Here is a 21,819-nt window from a genome sequence, read left to right on the forward strand (position 1 = left end):
TTCGTTCCAAGGCAGGTAATTACCCATGATTTTTCCTTATTATTTTGAACTCTAACAGTATCAAAACCTTTGTGTTTCTCTGTGTTTAATATACAATTTTCCAATGAGCTGGCTGCTCACAGTTTTTCTCTGTGTCACCACAAAATCGGTTGTAGGTTGTTTTTGGATCAAATCCCAAGATCTCTCTTTCCTCATGGATTCGGAAGGAAAATGTTGAAACTGAGGTGCCTATAAAATACCTATGGAAAAAAATCAAAAAAGGTTTGTGAGGTGGGGGCAAGTTTTTAAAATGCAAGTAATTAGATTTCAGTCCAATGAACTTCACTGTTCAGTGAAATGATAATAAAATTATCATATATACACACACAATACAACCATTATACACATCTCAATTATATAATTGATTATATAATGTCTTACACTATTTGTAAACAAGCTTGGGCCAAAAATCATATTCAGTTTTGTGACAGTGCTGAGTAATAAGCTTTGGCTGAATAAAAGTCAGGTTTGCTACCTTGCATGTGCACAAATCCACTGGTCAATCACAGCCAAGCCCCCATCCTTATAGAGTTCCAGCTCCTCCAGAGAGGGTTCAAACCTCACCATCTCAGGCAGCAGTTTCTTGAGCAGTTCAACCTCTTAAAAAACAAAGGATATGAATTTATCTCTACATTATGAACAGCAACTTGTTGCTGCCACACAATGTGTTTATTTAAGGAAACCCTGGGTGAACAGTTATAGAGCAAGTGACACCAAAATCTACTAACAAATCTTACAATTCAGCTGCTGAAATTCACAGCACTGCAGGCAGGGAGAGGAGCCAGTGGTAACTGCTGCACTCTTCAGAAGTTACCAATCCTGAAGTGACTGTGATCTACCTACCTTCCTCAACAGCATCAGTGGCTACAAAAACTTTTTCAAGGTTAAGTGTCTCCAGGAGGCTGTAGATTTTCTTTACTGCTCCTTGCAGGGAAGGCACGTCTTCTCTGTGACCCCAAATGAAGTCTCTCCTTCTGAGATGAACCCCAAGGTATGGGCCACCTAGAGCTGTGCCTGTCTTAATCTATGAGAAAAAGATTGAAACTTTAAAACTTGAGAGCATCACTGTTCACACTGAAAAGCCAGAATGCATCATCTCTGGATAAGGCACAGAACCTCTCTAGTTGCAGACAGAAATTTTTAAGTATGGACTGGAAGTAGCTTGGGACACTTATTGCAACATTTAGATCTTGGGTGGCCACCATCATGCAAGAGGAACTGGAGTACCAAATCTTTGTAAGCAAAAATTCTCCTTGACCAAATAAATCCTCAGCTGGCAGGTGGCAGCTGAACTTTACACCCACACATAGTGCTGAAAACAGAAGAAATTCAAGCTTCCTTTACTGAAATGAGGACAACAAAGAGCTGGCCCTCAGAACCAGTCAGGCACACTTCAACAGACTCTGTTAGCTCGTGTCACACAGGGAGGAGAAGGTGCATGAGGAACATGTGTGTCCACCTTGATCAGAAGAATGTCACTCACGTGTACCTTCCAACATGCCCTACAGCGCATAGCCAGGAATACACAAATAAATATTTGCTATAGAGAACAGCTTGTTAAGGATTTTACCTTCATCTGTGTCCAGTCCTCCTTGTACTGAGTCTTGTCTGCCTCATCAGTGGATTGAAGGTATTTCTTCCTAAACTCGTCTCCCACCACGCGGAGGTGTTTAGCAAACACCATGCTCCGACGGGTCTGTCGGAATAAGAGCAGACACTGAGTCAGAAAAATGAGAGTTAAAAATGAGTAGGTGGAGACAGTTTCAATACACAGCACTTCCAGGATGCAGTTACTTCTGGTATATCTATGCAGTACTCCAAGCAATGATTTTATCCAAGCCTTATTTAATAGTTTATTTCTAATTATCACCACATTTATAACCAGTATACTCACCTGCCCCTGCAATACACAGGTAATAGGGAGGACAGAGCAGTTATTTACACAGCAGAACACATAATACACCAAATTAAATACCCCATCAATATACCTCACTTCTGGAAACAAAAGCTGGGCAAACACTTTAGTGTGCAAAACGCCTGTAAGAATAAAACCCGCTTTAAAAATGTGACACATCTAGCCACAGACACGCCTATGAAATTCAGTGGAAAAATGACGAAAAATGAATTATTTCCTTAACCTGTGAATAATAACCTCTAAGATTCTGTGATGCAGTTACCACTGCACATAGCCACAAGTGGCCTTTTTATTAACAAGCAAAAGAATGAAGTAAATCCCAAGTTTTCCCTTTTTGTCTGGAAAGAAACAGAGCAGGGAGAGATGCTTCTCAGAGAAGCATGGAAAAAAGAGAAAAGGCCCCGGGTCCAAGCTGCAGTGAGTAAATTTTTGTTTGGACATCAGGCAAAACTACTGGGCAATGTTTAAAGTGCCACTACTAAGAAATGTGTGTTATGGAACCATGTGGATTTCATGTCTGCTTTTACAGGACAAGTCATACCCAAATATGGTACCTGGGTTGCATTTCTTTCTTTGAGAGGTTACTTTTAATGCATAATTCGTGGTAGCAAACTACTGTTTGGTCCAGTTCTGAAAACATGCCATATCTCAACTGAATAGCCAGGTATTTACAAGACTGAGGCAATTTGTGTAATTTGTTTTGCAGTAGCATGACAGTCAGTTTTTCTTAGGAATTTTAACTATATCAAGCACTCCATATCATGTTCCATTTTCCTGTGTCTGAACCTTAACATTTTCTTAAAACTTTTATGACAAGAATTATTTTACCATAGACCTTTGCCTTGAAACCCATGGGAATTTTGCCTTTGAAGCCAATGGGCAGGGATTTGGGACAATAATGAGCAAGTTATGGAATTATTTTGAAAAGACTACTCTTGAGGCTGACTAGGTAAGAAACTGCTCCCTTCTGACTGTAGATGTGTTATATAGGGGAGGTCCTTTTAATCACCATGACCTGCAGTGTCGTGGTGTGCTTTGCATCCATGTTTGCCCCATTCTCCTCCCTAATCCCCTCCCTTCCCCAGTTGCCAATCTTCTCAAGCCCTTCCCTAACGCCCTCCCTTCCAAGCTGTCAATCCACCCTACCCCTTTCTCCAGAGAGTTCTGTGTCTGCCCTGTTGCCCTCGACACTCTGTTTGTTCCTTTGTATTATTCCTCCCCCCCCCCACCCCATTTTCCCTGATAGGCTCATAAGTTATTTGCCCCACCTTATACTCCTCTCTTACCATATCCTCATTGGTTCACTTTCCTACACCCCTACTCCTGAGCTGCTGTTTAAAAGTGTTCACCCCCACCCCAGTCTTGTCTGGGAGCCCAGGAATAAATCCATCTTGTTCCACCCCAAGCCCCGTGTCATCGCTGTCTGTCCCTGTGCCGGACCTGCCCATAACTGGGAATTGCAGAGCTCGCAGGGGTAGAGTCGCGCCCCTGCACGCTGCAACACTGCAGCACTGGGCCTTTAGGCACAAGTCAGCAGGGCAAATTCCTGTGTCACATTAACCCACAGCAGCCTGAAAACCATGTTAGTACACAGTGCTGAAACAGAAGACAGAAGTGACTTTCAAGACAAGAAACCTGAGGCAAAACTGAAGCACACATTGGTTACTGGATTTTTAGCAGAGCCAAGGAAAAAGTCTAGAGAAGCTATCTGTAAAATACTCACATTCCAATAATCTTTCCCTCCGTAGTGGTCATGAAGAAGGTTTTCAGCTCTGTCTAACATCACTGACCTATTAAAAATTGTAAAACTGAGTGCAGTTCCCTTAGGAATAGAATTTACATTATGACGTTTCTTTATACATTTGCTAGGATAAAGCACAGACTATAGTCTGTTTGCTAAGGAACGTGGGGAATGAGGGACAGGCTCCTATGAGGCAAATTCTAGTTCTCTACAAGGCAAATTGTGACCCACATTCTGCTAGGGAGAGAAGGGAACCATGACCCTCACTGCGCCTGCTCTCTTCCCTAATAAATGGTATCCTGACTCTGAAAGTTAAACACTAACAAGCATTAACCACCCCCCAGTGTCTTTGCAATAGTTGCTATGGGAGACAGTAGATTTCTAACAGAGGAGAAGTGACCTGTGTGATAATGCTCAGCCTCAGAGCACACAACAGCCTCTGGGAAGAAGCAGATCATGAAAACAAACCCACAGAATGTGTTTTCCACATGAAGAATAAAATGTCCTACAGTAAAACAACAAATCAAAGAACACAGAGACACTACCAAAATGTGTGGTAGTAGACAACAGCTCACCCTTCTCATAAATAAACAGTTCAGCATTGTGTACTGGAAACATAATTGCACTATCAAAGTTCTAATAAGCAGAAGAGATTTTGAGAGCTTCAAGTATTCCAGAGCATAAGAGATGCAGATTTAGTTTGTGAGCACACTGATAAGCAAACATATAGAGAAATGCTTTTGCTAAAAAGGATCAAGGTCGTTATCTGCATCTCCTTCTACTAAAAAGAGAGGAAGCAGATAATCAATCAACTCTGGATTATCACTGCTGATCATCAGCTGGACATCTGCATGAAAGGCCCTGAATCACCTGGAAACAGACTAGACTGTGCTGGTGAAGAAACAGCACTGCATCTAACAGGATGATTGGAGGTGACTGAGGTTACTAATTGAAACGCATTGAGAAGTTTCCTTGAAGTGACCACACTTGAGGGGTAAAAACCCAGTCCTAGGACCACACAACTGGCCAGAAGGGCAATATGGGAGATCAGAGCTCTGAACAATCATAGTAGTTTGAGGACACTGCCACACATGAAGTTAAGGGACATCTCAATGACATTGCCTAAGAAGATTTCCTGACAGCCTTCATTAAAGGCTTTTAAGAAAACTTGGCATAGAAAGGTTTTTGCATGGATTTTAAAAAAAGAAAGTTTAGAGACAGGGATAAATGTATGTTTCCCGTTGCAGAGGGAGGTCACAAGTGGAAGGTCTCTTCACCATATTCCTAAACAACCTACAGAAGGGCATGCAATTCAGTGATATAGCTTAACTATTTTAAATTCCTCAGAGCAGCTAAGGCCAACTATGAAGAATTAGAGAAGTCTGATCACTGGCAGTGAAGTGGCAAATGAATTCTAACATAGGAGTGAGCGTAGTTAAAAAAACCAACAAAACCTGGCTTCATCTAATGGTCTTGATGGTCAAGAATGAGGACAGTTTGATGCAAACATCAAGACAACACTCAGAGATGAAAATAAGGAACGTGTGTCTCAAGAATTAGCAGAAAAAGTAGAGACCACTTACGTGTACTGCAATGTAACAGGTTTACCCACACTCAGTGTGCAGGATCCTGCTGAACTGGTTCAGTAAGGTTTGGAGACTGGCAGTGGTGACAACCAAAGGCATTGAATGGCTTTCATATGGAGAACAACTAATGGAGCCAGGACACTTCCCACTGCAGAGGAGACTACTGAGGGGGAATGTGCCAGAGATGTAAAATGACATGTGCAGTGGAGTAGAATATGGAACAGCTGATGGTTCAACATCTCTTCCACTGCATGATCTAGGGGATATTTGATGATACCTTGGACATATGAGTCACAAAAGCTGCCTAAGAGGGAATATAAAGGAGCTCAAGGCTATTTGCTCTTAGGTTTTAGCACTGCAATCTTAAACTAAACTTATAGTTATATGTTTCTTACACTGTAAATCTCTTTTGTAATTATTTTAACAGCGTACAATAATTCAGTGATGAATATCTCAACAGTGGACAAGCCTTTAAATTCCCCCTGCTCTTCCCACCCAGCAATGGGGTTGAACAATAATAAGACAAGAATAAATAGTAACACAAGGCAACTCACTGTGCTGAAGTATTCTTCAGAAGGATGGGAGCCACAACAGAGGCAGATCCTTGGACAGACAAGCAAGAGACATTTAGGCCTCGTGTTTCCTTGTAATCCCAGAACCAGCCCCTAAAACAGAACATAAAGGATTGGTTCACAGGCTTGTATTTTAAATTAATGCTATACATAGAACAAAACATCCTAAAAAACTACATATGTTACAAATAAACCAGCCACCTCCTTTATGCTGCTTTTCTGTGTAGCAACAACTTTATAGAATTGGATCTTCTCATACCAATACAACATTGTACTTTTCACGAGCTTTTTAAAAACAAAGTGAACTCCAAGCACCCAGATATCTACAGCAGGCAAATATCCCTCTGAATACAACTGAAAAGACCACAAGGAATGCTTGATGTTACCTGTAGTACCCATGTTTGTCTTTGGAGTACATCAGTTGATCAATGCATGGTTTTTCATCTATTTTTTCTTCCCATGTTCCTTCTTTCCATCCTTCTGCATAGCCTTGTAGCACATAAACTTGTTCAATAAAGGGCCCACCTGACTCTGAACAGAAGGCAAAGGATTTGTAAGCATTAAAACCCACACCATAAAGGTATGAACAAGCATCAGCTGCAGTTAAAAATCTGCTAGAAATGCTAATGTTACACCATTCTCTTCCCCACTTTCCCTAGAAAAAAGGAAAGAAAGTTCTCTGAGAGCCAGAAAAGCTAAAAGGGACAGGTAATGTGATTGTTTGCTACCCCACCCAGTTCTGTGTGACCTAATGTCCCAAATGTAACAGAATCACTGTCACCTGAGTAAAACATACTACGAAAAACACAGGTTTTCAGTGCTGTAAGCACCTACCACAGGAGGAGTGCCTCCAAGAAAAATGTCCAGTACAAGCCCTTCTTCCCCTAAATTTCAGGGTCTCTACAGCATTTTCTTGGAAGGCAGGGAACAGCCTTCCCTTCAGAGCTCTTTGCAGAGGTGTGACATTTGGTAGCCTTTATTTCCTCTGCTGAACATGCCAGTGTGCAGTGTTCACCAATTGAACATTTGGTGATTAGCTCAATGTGGCATTAAATCCTAAAGGAACCAACTTCACTTTCTTATGAAAAACCTTTCTCTTAGACACAAAAAGCAAGGGGTATTTCAAGGATGTGCAGTATTGATGATGAAAAAGTAAGTTCAGGGAGAACCTGCTTTACAACTTTTACTGTCCAGCCACCACATCCAGGAAAAAGGTGGCTTGTCTGTATTTCAACAAGCTGCCTCTCTCCTTTTGGTCTTGTCATTATGGTCAAAAACACACAGAAATACCACAGGTGAATTTAACCACAGGCATTAATTGTCTATCTTTGAGGGTCCCAGAAGTTAAGGGGGCAGCAGTGCTACATCAAACAAGCTGCCAAGTAATTGGGTTATTCCATCCTAGTGGTTGTGTAGCTCAGCAAAACTCCTTCCCATCCCTCATCTTGCCACCTCTATGATTTTTTCTTACATAAAAGGATAGAAGCTCCTATAAAGACAAGCCTGTTAAAAAAACATATCAAATATTTAATTGTAGATTGCATGATCCTATACCCCACCTGCAAGGAACTGTTCATATTCAATGACAGGGATGTTCCTGTTGAGGCTTGGGATATCAAAGAACTCGGACCAAGCGATCCGGGTCTGGAGGATGTCAGGGCTCTGCCAGTGATAAAGATGTCCCCAGGGAGGCAGAACCAACACCCAGTTTTCGCTTTTCCGCAGGGTCTTAAGAAGGGAAGCAACGCGAATGTAGACATCTCTGCGAAGGTTGAACCCTTCAGGGGGGTTTACATCGTACAAAAGGTATCTGGGGAGAACACAGGAATACAATTTTTTTCTGGGAGCACATTGAGGCTATTACACGTTTTTCTTTTTTACCCTGCAATCCTGTGATGAAACTGTTGGGTAAAAAAGCTGTTCCTCTTTTTGAGTTTGTGATGCCTGGAAGGGGAAGAAGTATGGGAAGTCAGAGCAGTGTGTGCTGCAGGGGCTGGAGGGGCCACTAGGGTCTCCTGGAGAGGTGGCACATGCCAGAAGCCTTTCTTGTAGCAGGTCAAGGAGTGAAGAGTCTTGCTCATCCTGAGGGTAACATGGGGTATGTGGTGAAAATTGTGAAACTGCGGGCATGTAACCGAGGCTAACTCTTTGTAAGCTGCACATCAAGGCAGGAGGACATGCTCTGGAGAAATAGGGGAAAATAATGCATCTGGGAGCTGGCTGATCCCTGCGGCATCCGTTACAACTCAGGACATCCTACAGACGAAAGCCCTCGGATAGCTGCGATGACACCTTCCAAAAACGGCCCAAAAAAGCACCAGCAGGCGAAAGAGGCCCTTTACCAGCTGATGGCCGAGACGCAGCGGGTCGCCTGTGCAAGGGGACATCGCAGGGCGGGGGGAGATCCTAGGGGGGAGATCCCGGGGGGCAGGAGCGGGCCGGGGTCGGAGGCGGCGGGGCCGGCGTTTCTCACCTGGTGCGCGAGGCAGCGGCGGCGGCGGGCAGCGAGGAGGCGGCGTGGCCGGCGCGGAGGGCGGCGGGCAGCGAGGAGGCGGCGTGGCCAGCGCGGAGGGCGGCGGGCGGCGGCTCGGAGGCGGCGGCTCGCCACGGCGGCAGGGCGAGCACGGCCAGGCCAAGGAGCAGCAGCGGCAGCTCAGCGGAACAGCGGCCGCCGAGCCCCCGCGCCGCCATCCCTACGCCACGTCCGGGGCGGCGCGGGCGGAGCCCCAGCCCCTCTAAGTCTCTCAGAAGAGGCCGGCTGTGAGGGGCCGCAGGTGGGAGCCTGTGATGCGGTTCAGCTCCTCCAGGATTTGCGCTTCCTTCTGGTACATCTGCGGAAGCAGCGGCAGTCAGCACCGGGCGAACCCCGGTTCTCGTCATCGGGGCCTCCGGTCCACACCATGCCGGACCCCGCACACCCTCCCCGGCCCCAGCGCATCCCGCACCTGCTCCCACTCGGGTTTGGTGTCGTGCCGGTAGCCGAGTAGGTGACACAATCCGTGGGCCGCCGTCACCTGCGCGGGGGGCAGGAGCACGACACGTGTTACCGACCGAGCCCCGTGCTCGCCCCACCGCCCGCCAGGACCCAGCTGGGCTCACCGTCAGGACATCGTCAAAATTCTCCCCAGTTTCGCGGCACTGCTGATGGATGTATTCCACCCCCAGGAAGATGTCCCCCAGGTTGTAGTCGCCACGACAACACGGCCGCGGCAGCTCCCCAGCCGCCACTTGGTGGAACGGGAAAGAGAGGACGTCGGTAGGCTCCGGGCAGTGTCGGTAGGCGCCGTTCAGTCGCTGCATCAACGCGTTGCTGGCGCAGACTAGCCCCACATCGAAGCGGGAGGCGCCCAGGGCGGCGCGCAAGGCGCACACGGCGCGGCGAAGCGAGGCCCGGCGTACGGGCACGGCACGCTGCGCGTTCCGCAGCGCCACGCTCATGGCGGCGTCACCGCCACCGTGCGACCACCCGCGGGCACTCCGCCCACAGCCGAGACCACGCCCGCTCAATGAGCCCACCCCTGTACCGGAACCCCGCCGTTAATATGCCCGCCCACTCAGACCGCTCCACAGCCGCGCCACAACGCTGCTCCCGCCCGTCTCCCCGCCCCGACTGTCCTGCTGCCGCCGTAGCTCCGCCCGCTTTCCGCTGCACTCCATCCTCCGCCTCACGGCTAGAGCTTCTCCCCACTGCGCATGCGGGTTCCGCTTCCTTCGGCGGTCCGAGGCCGCCTCCGCAGCCATGTCGGCGCGGGCCCCGTTCCGCGGCCCGCCCTCCTTCCCGCCGCCGCTGCGCTTCGGGCAGCAGGCCGTGTTCGGCCAGGGCGGCGGCCCCGCCGGCTTCCCCTTTACGCCTGCCGCCACCTTCGCGCCGCCCTACGCGCTGGGCCAGGCTCCGGCCCCGGCGGGGAACGCGGGATTCAGCTTCAGGCCGCCCACCAGCCTGGGCGGCTTCCCGACCTCCAGCGAAGCGTCGGGTGGCGGCGGCGGTGCCTTCGTCGCTCCCGAATTCCGCTTCAAGGCACCCGAGAGCGCCGCCGCCTTCAAGCCGATGTCAGGCAGCGAGGTGGAGAAGGGCCCGGCTGCCCCCACCGCCTTCGCTTTCTCGTCGCCCTTCGCCTTCGCGTCTGAGACGGGCCCCGAGGCGGCGGGGCCGCGGGAGCCTTTCTCGTTCTCACGTCCCGCCGCCGCTTTGGGGCGGCCGGAAGAGAGAGGTCTGAGGGCGCTGCCGGAGGATCTGGGGGAGCCGCCGTCCAAGGGGCTGAAGCGGAAGGAGGAGCGGGAGCGCTCGCCGCGGCGGGCGGCGGCGGCGGCGGGCGGGCGGGCGGCGGCGCCGCCGGAGAAGCGGGCGGTGATGCTGAGCCGGCCCCGCGGCGGGATCCTCTTCGGCCGCACGCTGGAGGACCTGCTGCGCAGCCAGGCCCGCGAGCAGCGGGAGCGCGGGGACGTTCCCGAGGCCGAGCGAGGACTTGCCGAGGAGCCGCCGCCGGCCGAGGCCCGGGAGCCCGCCCGAGAAGGTGGGCGGGAGCCTGGTGGGCAGTAGCCCTGCCGCCCGCGTGTCTCCCTGCTTGCTGACTTCTGTCGTGTTCCTTCCCGTCACAGATGCGGCCCCCACCGCCCCTGATTGCCGAAGCCGCGGCGGCGAGAGCACGGAGGGGCTGGGGGGCCTGCCAGCCGCCGAGCTGACGGCTGTCCAGTGCAAGAACATCCCTGACTACCTCAACGACAGGACCGTGCTGGAAAAACACTTTGGCCAGTTCGTAAGAGTTCGGCGGATCATGACCAGGCGTAATAAAAAAATGGCTGTTCTCCACTTTTTTGATCATGTGAGTATCAGAAGTGGCATAACTCTTGGAAGTTTTCAGCCTGGAGAAGTCTCCAGGGATACCTTAGAGCCCCTTCCAGTGTCTAAGGAGGGCTTATAATATAGAGGGAAACCAACTTTTTATAGGGACAGTCTGGAAGAGGACAAGGAGAAACAGTATAAACTAACAGAGGAGTTAGATGTTAGGAAGAAATTTTTTGAAGGTGATGAGGCCCTGGCATGGGTTGCTCAGAGAAGCTGTGGCTGCTCCATCCCTGGAAATGTCCAAGATCAGGTTGGCTGGGGCTTGGAGCAGCCTGGTCTCGTGGAAGGTATCCCTGCTCAAGGCACGGGGGTGTAGCTGAATGGCAGATCCCTTCCAACCCAAACCAGTCTCTGATCTTATGAAGAAAGACTTAAATCTGAGCGCTTGGGGTCAGTCCAGCACTAATGAAAACTACACTCTTGTTTGTAGAAAAGCAACAGTTTTTTTATGGAGAACAATTCAGCTGGTTGCATGTAAGTCTTAACTGAGGTTAAAATACAGCAACCAGAATTTTTTGGGAATCGGTAAATGTTTCTGTGACAAAAACTGTGCAGTGTGTTTGGGTGTTATGATGCCAATAGGTTCCCATGCTCTGCTTTTGTTTCCTTTCAGGCCTCTGCAGTTCTTGCCAGAAAAAAAGCGAAAGAGTTGCACAAAGACATAGTAACATTTTGGCAAAAGAAGAAAACAAGTAAGTCTGTGTTTCCAGACTACTGAATGATGTGTAAGTAGCTTGCCAGCTGCTCTTTTTTTCCCTGATGTCCTGAGAATGATACCTAAATTATCTCTTAGTAGGAGATACCATGGTTGAATCCTTAATGTAGTCATACAGTAGCAATATGGTGATGTTCATCCTTGTGCTTCTGTCCAGAAGTAGGATGTTCTTTGGGGGTGTAAGACAATCCAGTCTGAAATGCCTTGCTCCCTGCCACAGATCATAGACTGGGATGTGGACTTCCAGCTTTCAGGAGAAGGTTCTGAGAACCAACCTAAGGAAAGTGTCCTGAGATTCTCTGCCATGTCTGCTGAGGTTGCTGTTCTGTGCATCAACAGTTAGACACTGTTTGAACCAAAGAAAAAGACTACAACCTACAGAGTTTAGAAGTGGGAAACCTGGATTCCAAACCCTGCTTGGTATTAGGGCAAGAGGAGACTATTCAGTCTCCAAGGAAATACTTATAATGTCAAGTACTTCCCTTTCTTTAGCTCCATGAGTGCAGTGTGTGTGCCTGTGAGAGCCTAGCCTGTGGGTGCACTGCAGCTGCCAGCACATGGATGGTTCACCTCAGCTTTGACCAGCCACAGCCTTGCCTTCCAGAAAACAAATAGTTGCTGAGTTGTCTCCCCGAGAATTAACATCTCGAAGCAGCAGCTCTAGGGCTGCCTCTTTGCTAGTGTCATTTTATCATGGTGTTACGTCTGTGGCAGCATTCTGAAATAACTATTCTGGGAGGGTTCAAGAAATCCAGCTGGTGGAAAAATTGTCTCTGGAAGAAGAAATTCTCCCTTCCTGCAGCTGCTAATTCGTGCCAACCTGAGTCTAAGCTTGGATATGTGAAAAAAAGTACTTTCAGTAGGAGCACTTGTAATTGTGGTTTATGCAGGTGAAATGGATTTTGTTTCCCATAGGGAGTTATGACCTGTGGATTATATTGTAAACCTGAAAGAACTGTGATTCAGTTGAAGATTAGACTTCATTTACTGCTAATTACTGTTGCTGCTAAGTAATATTGACTTGAAAGATACTTATTCTTTATAGAACAATGACCTTGATAGCAATTGGTGGAAACTTGGTACAGCTCCTAGTGCAAGTTGATGTGGAAGTTTTGCATGCATGTACAAAACTGGGAGTCTCAATTTTCATCACCACCTCCATGGGGTCAAGAAAGAGCTCTTGCTTAAACTACTTGGCAGGTACTTGGTTTCATACTTATATGTAATTTCAGGTCCAGCAAAAAGAGAATTTTCATCCAAGGAGAAGAAAGCAGGTGAAGATGAAGGAAGGCAAAACAGTGAAGAGCAAAGCTATCAGCATTCCCCTCTTAGAAAACCTTTAATAAGATCTTCTGCTAGCAGTGTCATGCCTGGGAGAAGGTATGTCCTATACTCTGGGAATCCATCTGGCAGAAAATGGGGAGCTTGGAGAAGAATGGTGGTTACTGTGTGCCAAATATAGTCATGTTCTCTTCAGGGAGGCTGCTTCCCTTCTTTTCTGAGTTGTCTGAATTAGAAGCACTCACCTCTCACACTTTGTCAGAGGATATTCCTAATGGCATATTAGGGTTTTCTATTTTGGTGAAAGTAAAAGATTTTGTTCATAAAAGCACCTGTAGTATGAGGCATGAGGGAAGCGAACAAACAGTAGTGAGCCCAACTAGGACTGAGCAGTAATGACACTGTTTGTGGTTGTGATTCAATGAGCTTCTCAAGCAAGCGGTTTCCTTTGGAGGCAATTAGAGCTCTGTGTAATGAGGGTCTCATTTTTGGAGTAGTTTGGATTACTGTCTCACTTCAAGTGATCAGTCTTCCCGGTTTGTGGTAGTCACAGAAGTGACAACTGTCATCGTTGTCATACCTCAATGGTTTGTCTAGTCTGACAAAAGTAATTCGGTATGTGTAATCATATAACTGTAAAAGTAGCAATATGTTGTGAAGGAATAAGTATTCCTTGATTTAAAAAGCATGTTTGTACTTGGCCCTGTAAAATCTTTAAATAATCTCTATTGCTGTAGAAAGCACATTGGGTTTGTCTCCAGCAAGCCAGTTCCTAACTTAAAATACAAGCTACTGTGCCATAGTGTTGCAAAATGTTACAAGACTCATCCATTTTTGTTGCCTCTATGGTCTCTTTTCCTTTCCTGTTAGGACTTTCTCCACAATGCCAGAACTCTTGGCAGCATTGTCAGGGTAGTGCTAAGGATTTAACCAGATTAGCTCCCGGGGCTGGCGTTAGCGCAGCACATCTCTACGTTGTTCATGTTTCCCTGTGAACAAAATACTCTTCTAAAGAGATGCTGGTATCCTAAAGAACAGTGAACTGATTAAGACCAGGGCATGCACTAATGTATTATTATTAATAGAAAAGTCTTCTGCTTTAGCTCTCCAGCAAAGAAGTCTGCCCTTCGAAAAACGCTGCAGTTTGAAGCAGAGCTGTTTGTTTCCAGTTCTGAAGGGCAGAGCTCGGAGGGCTTGGGGGCTTCGCTGTCGTCACTCAGTAACCTCGTGGGATTGGTGGCTGAGACATCTGAAGAGAGATATAGGCTTTTGGACCAGAGGGACAAAATCATGCGACAAGGTAATTAACATAAATTAGTGAGTGTGTTGTCTGTTTCTCTGCTGGAAAGAAGTGTTTGGGTTTTGTGGCAAAGCTGTTGTGATATTATGGAAATGGCTTAAAAGAGAGTTTAATGTAGAACAGTCCATAAAATACTCTCTCAGTGTATTATTTTTTGTATTTTTTTCCTTGTAAAACACACAAATCTGTTCTACTTGTTGCATGTGCAATTTTTCCCTTTCCCTTGTGTAAAGGGAAGGGAGGAATGTCCATCTTCTCTGAAGAAGGGCACATAGAGAGATTTGCATCTCTATAGACTCTTTAAAGAAGGTTACTCAAAGTCTTGACTGCATTTCATAGAGCCATGGATAACAGATTTATTTAAGTTGGGAGGGGCCCTAAAGCTCATCCAGTCCTATCCCCTTGGCATAGGTAAGGGACACCTTCCACTATCCCAGGTTGCTCCAAGCCCCATCCACTTCCAGGGGTGGGGCTACTACAGCTTCTCCAAGCAACTTGTGCTAGTGTCTCTAGTTTTTCTCCAAATTCAAGCTATTATACAGTTGAGAATTATCTCAAGAAATGTCCTTTTGTTTCACAGTGGTGCTTGTAACACCTTCCATTCTGTTCTTGCAGTTTCAAACTATTATTGGAAATTCAAACTATTATACAGCTGAGAATTATTTCAATAAATGTCCTTTTGTTTCACAATGGTGGTTGTAACACCTTCCATGCTGTTCTTGCAGTTTCAAAATTGACCCAATTTCTAATTTAAGATCTTATTTTTAATATTGGCAGACTTCTTGTCTGCTCAGTGCAGAATTTTGAAATTGCTGTTCCTTAGGACAGAAAACATTGGGTGTCTTTTAAAATCTTCAGTCTTTTCAGCAAAACTCGCAGTATGTGCAATACTTGGACAGGCCTCAGAGTGGGGAGAACCCCACCCTTGTCCATTTCTGTCTGTACCAAAATCTGGGTACGTGTTTTGGCACATCAGGGTAATAGCTTATTGTGAAGAAAAAAAAGGAAAGAAACCCAAAACCCAAGAGATGCTTAGTGTTTGTTCAATTATTTCTGTGTTTGTTTTTTTTTTAGCTCGAGTAAAAAGGACTGATCTTGGCAAAGCAAAAACTGTTGTTGGCACTTGCCCAGATATGTGTCCTGAAAAAGAGCGTTATATGAGGGAGACAAGAAGCCAGCTCAGCATCTTTGAATTGCTTCTAGGAACTGATAAGGTATGAGATTGCCAGGATATCAGTATGTCTGATGTTCATTGGAGCTGTCAGTATTGTTTAGCTGATTACATGGGTAACTCTGGTGCAAAAATTCTAAAGCTGTAATTACATATTTTATTATGTATTGTCTTAAAGGTTATGAATTTGAGACTAAGTCCATCTTGAGTAGTCATCTCCTTACTGAAGTTAAAGGCATGGGTGGCATGAAATCCTCTTTACTGCTGGGAAGTTGTACGGACTTAGGTTTTTATTCATTTCCTCACCTCTTGCAGGTGGATCATGCAGCAGCAATCAAGGAATATAGCAGGTCTTCAGCAGATCAGGAGGAACCTTTGCCCCATGAACTCAGACCCTCTGAGGTGCTGAGCATGACCATGGACTATTTAGTGACAAATATTATGGATCAAGGAGAAGGAAACTACCAAGAATGGTATGACTTTGTCTGGAACAGAACTCGTGGAATAAGAAAGGTAAGCACTGTGAATATAGGTGTTTGAATAGTTGTTGAAGCGTTTTGAATTGCAGAGTGAGTCAAAGCACAGTGAAATGGGTTTTCCAGAGGTAGTGCCAGGTGACTGCACTCTTCAACTAGTTTAAAAATACATGTAAATGCATTCTTTCTCATTCTGTTAGGATATAACCCAGCAACACCTCTGCAACCCGCTGATGGTGTCTCTGATTGAGAAGTGCACTCGCTTTCATATCCACTGTGCTCACCACTTGTGTGAAGAGCCCATGTCCTCCTTTGATGCTAAAATCAACAATGAGAACATGACCAAATGCCTGCAGAGCTTGAAGGAGATGTATCAGGACTTAGCTAACAAGGGGATTTACTGCAAGAGTGAAGCAGAGTTCCAAGGTTATAATGTCTTGCTGAATCTCAACAAGGGCGATATTCTCAGGTGAGAAGAAGACATCATTTGTTTTCTCTCTTTACCTCTGGGAAGAATTGAGTTTAGAATTAAATCCAGAAAAATTTTAATGCTCCTGATTTTAATTCCGTGCTATTACAAGTTGCTCTTGACTTGTGATTGTTCAGTATTGAAACAAAGGTTTTGTTCCTGTCTTTTGTTTCCACAGAGAAGTTCAACAATTTCGTCCAGACGTTAGAAACTCACCTGAAGTTAGATTTGCAGTTCAAGCTTTTGCTGCACTCAACAGCAACAATTTTGTGAGGTTTTTCAAGCTTGTGCAAGCAGCTTCCTATCTGAATGCCTGTCTCTTACACTGTTACTTCAACCAGGTGAGGAAAAAAACAGATGGATATTTTTAAAATTATTTAAGACAGTCTGGGATTTGGGAGGAAATCAGCAGAAAACTTAGTAGATATTGAGCCATAAAAATAATACTGTTATTACTTCTTTGGAAGTCTTAAAAAATTATCAGGATCATTCTGTTGTGATATGAAAGGCAAAAACTGAAATGCTCTTTTTTTTTCCTCGTGATTGTGTACAAATAAATATTTTCCAGAAACACAATTGGGTAGCAGAGAAGCAGGCCTGAGAGTCCTGCAAAGAAATGTGAGTCTGCACTTTCAGAAGACCTTGCAAGGTGTTTTTTCTGCAGAAGAATCACAAAGGGATATGCTCAAAACAAATATTATGAAAGAGGAATAGAAACCAGAAAGCAAATGAGTAGAATTTAAAAAGAAAGTTGCAAGTCTAAATAATTGTGTGCATACTTGATGACAAAGTATTGTGTATTTAAACATGATTCTCACATTTATTATATGCTTTATATTTTATTTTGCGTTCTTTCCTAGTAGTTATGTGGCTTTTTCTTTTTCCCCAGATTCGTAAGGATGGTCTCAAATCCCTCAATATTGCCTACACTGTGAGCACCCAGAGAAGTACAGCATTTCCCTTGGACCACCTTGTCCGCATGCTGCTGTTCAAAGACTGTGAGGAAGCAACTGATTTTATAAGTTACTATGGCCTGAGTGTATCAGATGGGTAAGTGTGAGGAAAGTGATGCTTTGGGGGATTTAGCCCGTTGTCAAACAAAGGCATAATGTGGGGGAGCTGCTCCTGAACGTTGGAACCAGAGAAAGAATGGGCCAAGAACGGGGGATGAGTCTCTGTCATGGTTTGACCCTGGCACAATGCCAGTGCCCCCATGAAAATGCAATCTCTCAACTGAATGCTGTGAAATGCAATTGAGAACAGAGCAAAGCAGGCCTAAGCTTAATAACAAGAAAAAAACTTTATTAAGCTACTACTACTATACTACTATAAAAGGAAAAAGAAAGAAAAAAACACACACAAAAATCAAAATGAAAACCTTCCAAAGCATTCCTCCTCCCACCACCCAACTCCAACAAACCACAGTGAGACACAACTTGGACCCCAATCAGGTTTCCACCCTCCAGGCAATTGATTCTCAGTCCATCGAGGGAGAGAGGAGCCCCTCCTGTGCCACAGACCCTCCCAGGAAACACAACTGCCACATCCTGTGTTTCCATGTCACACATGGCACCGCCCGGAGAAAAAAGTTTGCCAGTGGTGACCCTCTCCTTTCCATGCACAGTGCTCTCACCACCAATGCATGGATGGACAGACTCCTTTTAGGATTTTTCCTTTCAAGGATGCCCTGCCAAGAGGGGAAAAAACAACAGTTCAGTTTTTCATTTTTGGGACCACAGTCCCCCCCATTTTCCCCTGGGGCCGAGGATCCAAGAACAGAGATCTTCTTATCTTCTGCTCTGAAGATGGGGGCACCACCACAAACCTCCTTAACTTTTCTTTGTTTGCTCAACTTCTGTCTTTTCCCAGCTGAAGCAGGTCTCTTTGGCTCACCGGCATCCTCCTAAAATACAGTCTCTCTTGGAGGAGAAGATCAGTTCGGTCTGTGGCTACCAAGAAAAAGTCCAGCCAAAAGCCACTCCATCATCTCCTCCCACCTAAAATTTCTCCTTCCAACATCCCAGGGTCCAAGCTGTCTCTCTTCCTCTCTTTCAAACTGAGGAGGAGAAAAATTTCACAAAGCTTTCATTTCTCAGGAAGGGTTAAAAGTCCTGACTCCCAAGGATGGCTTGCTGCCCAGGCTTCAGCTCCCACAGCCCGGCTGGGCACCTTGCGGCTCCCCAGCTCTCTCTCTCTCTCTTTCTCTCTCTCTCCTGGGAATTCTGCTTTTAACCCCTCTGTGCTCTCAGAGGTGTGTCCACCTTCAATTGGTCAATATCCAAATTGACCTCTTCCTTCCGAGAAAAATTATTTTTCCGTGTCAAACCACGACAGTCTCCATAGGAAATAAGGACACAGTTCTACTTCATGGGAAACTGGCATTATGGTGATGCCTGTAGGGTGGGATGAAACTGAACATTGCAAACCAACTTTTAGAGGATGTTGGAGGACAGCAGTTCACAGATAAATGTCTGCCATTAAAATCTATGCATTGTAAGGTGTGTTCATCCAAACTTGGGAGTTTTGAGAGACTGGGAAAGGATAAAAACCTTTGAAGATGCCAGTTAGTCATCTATTCCTGTCAACATTCTGTTTCAAACCAATGAGTTTCAGAATTGAAAGCCTGTAGGTTACTGGAGCTTTGGGGACATATGCCTGGTTGTTACTTCTGTTTTTCCCCAGTGGTTACGTGGAGCTGAATCGCTCGGCTTTTCTGGAGCCAGACGGATTACCCAAACCACGGAAATCCCCATTTGTCAGCCAGAAGCTCACTGTCTCTGTTGGCGAGGTTGTGAATGGGGGGCCCTTGCCCCCAGTGCCTCACCATGTGCCTGTGTCCAGCTTCAATGGGCAGAACAAGTACATTGGTGGAAGCACCTCCTTGGATCAGGCTGGCAGTAGCCAAAAACCCAGTGTGGAAGCAACAGGTGAGAGCAAACCTGCACTTTAGGTACTGCTCTGAATACACTTTCAAGGCAGCTCTGTAAGCAGGTTCATTGTACAAAGCAGAAGCTGTGTGTGGCTCAGAGATTGAAACTGCATGGCAATTTAAATGTAGTGAAAGGATTAGAATTTAAATCACGAGAGCATTACAGAATGCTTTGAGTTGGAAGGGACCTTGAAGCTCATCAAGTTCCGCCACCCGACAGTGCAGAGGCACCTTCAACTGGACCAGGTTACTGAGGTGTGTTTATGTATCTGTAAAAACCAAGAACAACCTGATGAATAAAATGTATTTCCCAATTCAGAAAATCCTCTATTGAGCCAAATTTTGCCAACATGAGTGGAAATAACAAATGTTCAACTACTTCAGAAAACCAGCTTCCCTTTGCAGTTTGCATGTTTTTTATTTGCAGCTGTTTGTTGCCTCTGTGTGTATAAACATGTCAGTTTTCAGATTAGCTGAATGTGTGCTTTTCTGTCTTTGCTGGAAGTACAGATAGCGTGTGTAGGTGCCAGGTGTGCCTGACTTAAAACAGTTGCTTTGTTGGAAATAAGTGTGCTTGGTAATGGGGGTAATGTGCAATTAAATGTTTAAATGTTTTGTATAAAGCATTCATAAAATTTCTATGTTATATTTATAACTTTAAGGCAACAAACTGCTCTTATAGATTTATTTTTTGACCTGCCGAGTTTTATCAGACAAGCCATTGTTTTTGATGATAAAATTTGCTTCTGTTTGTGACTGATCTGGTTTCCTTATTTTTTCTCCTTTTCCCTCCCAAGAAGGAAGAGTGGAAAGCAGAGGTGTGGATTTACAGGCCACAGCAGCAAGAGTCCAGTCCCCATCTCATCTTCTGCCCTCGCTGTTGCCTCGTCAGCTGGTGCCAGTCCTGCCCTCTGCACAGCCCATCTCCCAGTCTGCTGCACAGCCTGAGCCTCCCCCTTCAAAGCCTCAGCCTGGTTACTCAGATGAGGTAGGGAAATCTAAACTCATCAGGAAATATTTTGGAAAGATCTGTGAAATATAACAAAAGGTAACCAAGTTCTTAGGGTATTTTATTTTTCTGGAACATGCAGGTATGTCAAATGAGACATGACAAAAGTTTCTTGCTGTGGGTACATGACCATTAGTGCTGGGTCTGGAATGTGTTGCGGCGAGGGCTGGTCCTGGACGGTCGGGACAGATGGAGACAAAAGATCTTTGGAGTCAGGTCTCAGGGTATATGATTTTTGTGGGGCCCTGCTTGGAGCTGCCAGCTGCAGCTCAAAGCAGCCCCAAGGAGTGGGCGTAGGGCGAGATAGCAAAAGAGTTCTACGAGAGGGTCCAAGGGAGTAGGAGAAGGGGCTGGAGCAAGGGGTAGGAGAGAGAGAAGGGCAAGAGGAGAGAAGAAGGGAGCTTTTCCTCCTGGGAACACCTTATCAAGGGGGTTTCAGAGGGGTGTGTGGAAAAGTACTTTGGGCCAATGGGATTATAGATACATCATAGTTCAGGGGAGAGTTACAGGTGCAAGATAAACTCTACATTTCTGAGGAATGAGACAGAACACTTTATCTGACCCTTTGATTTGTCTGTGGGTCAAAAAAGGGAGTTACCTTCTACTAGCTACACCACTGTCCACCAATGCTTAGCAACCAAAGTCTACCATCTCAAAACTTGTTTTCATCTCAATCTGGCTCGCATTCTCTGCACTTTCCAAATCCCCCACTAGGTAATTGTACTTATAAGGCCTTCTTATTTCATCTCCCCCAGCAATGTGTACCCTGTCTACCTGTGCTGTTTTTCTCCCTCCCACACAGGTTTTTGTATGCTGATGCTGAATCAGTCTCAGAGTCTCATCGCTTTGTACAGTACAGTTGTCATATTCTATCTAGATAATGGCAAATTTCAGTGTAGGGTAGACCTGATAATTTGGAATTAAATCAGCTAGAATGGAACTCTAAAGTAAGAAAATAGGAGTCTCTCCTCAGTTATGGTTTCCTGAATTGCTTTGCCCACATTTAGTACAAAAATCTGCTTTTGTTTCTGGGCTGTAACTAAACTTTTAGATAGTCTAAAAATTTCTGAATTTTGCAGGCTGTTGTGTTTGTTTAAATTGGCTCAGTTTGTAAGCAGAAATACAGATGCTGCTGTGAATTACAGTCAGTTAAGGAAGGCTGGAGAGCCTTCCTCCGAGTTTACTCCTGAGAAGGACCACAGCTTGTTTCAGCTGCTTCCTCTGCTGTGTTACAGGACATTGCTGAAGTGGTGGATGGGCTTGTGCATGATGTCCTCAAAGGAGAGTGCAGCGAAGTGGGCAGAGCAGGAGCAGCTTATGCGACTGCTGCTATCTGGTAAAGAGCATTTCTTGCAGGTTCTCCAGGAGTCTGTCACCACAGTTGCCCCTTGCCATAGGAGCACCATGTGTGAAGGTGGTAAAACTAAGCACTGTCAGGTCTGTGATGGAGACCATGTTACTGATGCAGGGGAAGGGAAAGCAGACCTTTCTTCAGATGTCTGTCACATCCCAGCTCTAGCCTTAAGGGAAGGCTGACCCAAACCTCTGGAAGCTTTATCTGGTTAGAAACCCCTGTCATGGAATGGAAGGTGCCCAAAGGGGGACAAGAGGAGCAAGTCCAGATCTGGCTGCTTCTCTGATTCTGATAAATTTCCTCTCCAGGGCAGTTGGTAGAGTCATAGATGTGGGATGTGACCCAAACAGTTGATGTTCAAGCACTGTTTGAATGGGGATAGCTGACCCAGGCTGACTAAAGTCCATTCCCTGTGA

The 21,819-nt window shown here is 45.9% G+C and overlaps 3 protein-coding genes across 6 annotated transcripts in view; 1 reads left to right on the forward strand and 2 right to left on the reverse strand.

The window, feature by feature from the left end:
• Nucleotides 1–8,544, reverse strand: POFUT2 (protein O-fucosyltransferase 2). Of its 2 annotated transcripts, XM_072931922.1 has the most exons (10): nt 8,405–8,544; nt 8,327–8,365; nt 7,413–7,663; nt 6,240–6,384; nt 5,836–5,946; nt 3,678–3,744; nt 1,610–1,735; nt 883–1,063; nt 515–638; nt 1–239 (listed from the first exon to the last, which is right to left on the reverse strand). In XM_072931922.1, the coding sequence occupies exons 1-10, from the start codon at nt 8,542–8,544 to the stop codon at nt 86–88; spliced, it is 1,338 nt and encodes a 445-aa protein (XP_072788023.1). In that variant the 3' UTR covers nt 1–85. The 2 variants fall into 2 exon arrangements, with proteins under 2 accessions (XP_072788023.1, XP_002191151.6); XM_002191115.6 differs by having other exon boundaries at nt 8,327–8,544.
• Nucleotides 8,544–9,425, reverse strand: YBEY (ybeY metalloendoribonuclease). Of its 2 annotated transcripts, XM_002192186.6 has the most exons (3): nt 8,953–9,425; nt 8,799–8,867; nt 8,547–8,684 (listed from the first exon to the last, which is right to left on the reverse strand). In XM_002192186.6, the coding sequence occupies exons 1-3, from the start codon at nt 9,289–9,291 to the stop codon at nt 8,598–8,600; spliced, it is 495 nt and encodes a 164-aa protein (XP_002192222.4). In that variant the 5' UTR covers nt 9,292–9,425; the 3' UTR covers nt 8,547–8,597. The 2 variants fall into 2 exon arrangements, with proteins under 2 accessions (XP_012430222.4, XP_002192222.4); XM_012574768.5 differs by lacking the exon at nt 8,799–8,867 and having other exon boundaries at nt 8,544–8,684.
• The window catches only part of MCM3AP (minichromosome maintenance complex component 3 associated protein), a 23,517-nt gene continuing 11,112 nt past the window's right edge, over nt 9,415–21,819 (forward strand). Inside the window, exons 1-13 of one of the 2 annotated variants that reach the window (XM_030277025.4) lie at nt 9,415–10,367; nt 10,453–10,676; nt 11,313–11,391; nt 12,647–12,794; nt 13,799–13,995; nt 15,070–15,209; nt 15,482–15,679; nt 15,843–16,111; nt 16,290–16,452; nt 17,001–17,161; nt 18,794–19,038; nt 19,838–20,028; nt 21,285–21,385. In XM_030277025.4, the coding sequence (XP_030132885.4) occupies nt 9,593–10,367; nt 10,453–10,676; nt 11,313–11,391; nt 12,647–12,794; nt 13,799–13,995; nt 15,070–15,209; nt 15,482–15,679; nt 15,843–16,111; nt 16,290–16,452; nt 17,001–17,161; nt 18,794–19,038; nt 19,838–20,028; nt 21,285–21,385 (2,891 nt within the window). In that variant the 5' untranslated portion in view covers nt 9,415–9,592. The remainder of the gene's footprint in view (nt 10,368–10,452; nt 10,677–11,312; nt 11,392–12,646; nt 12,795–13,798; nt 13,996–15,069; nt 15,210–15,481; nt 15,680–15,842; nt 16,112–16,289; nt 16,453–17,000; nt 17,162–18,793; nt 19,039–19,837; nt 20,029–21,284; nt 21,386–21,819) is intronic. The other variant, XM_030277026.4, reaches the window with a different exon arrangement.

The sequence above is a fragment of the Taeniopygia guttata genome, chromosome 7 (assembly GCF_048771995.1).
Source record: "Taeniopygia guttata chromosome 7, bTaeGut7.mat, whole genome shotgun sequence".
Classification (NCBI taxonomy): Eukaryota; Metazoa; Chordata; class Aves; order Passeriformes; family Estrildidae; genus Taeniopygia; species Taeniopygia guttata.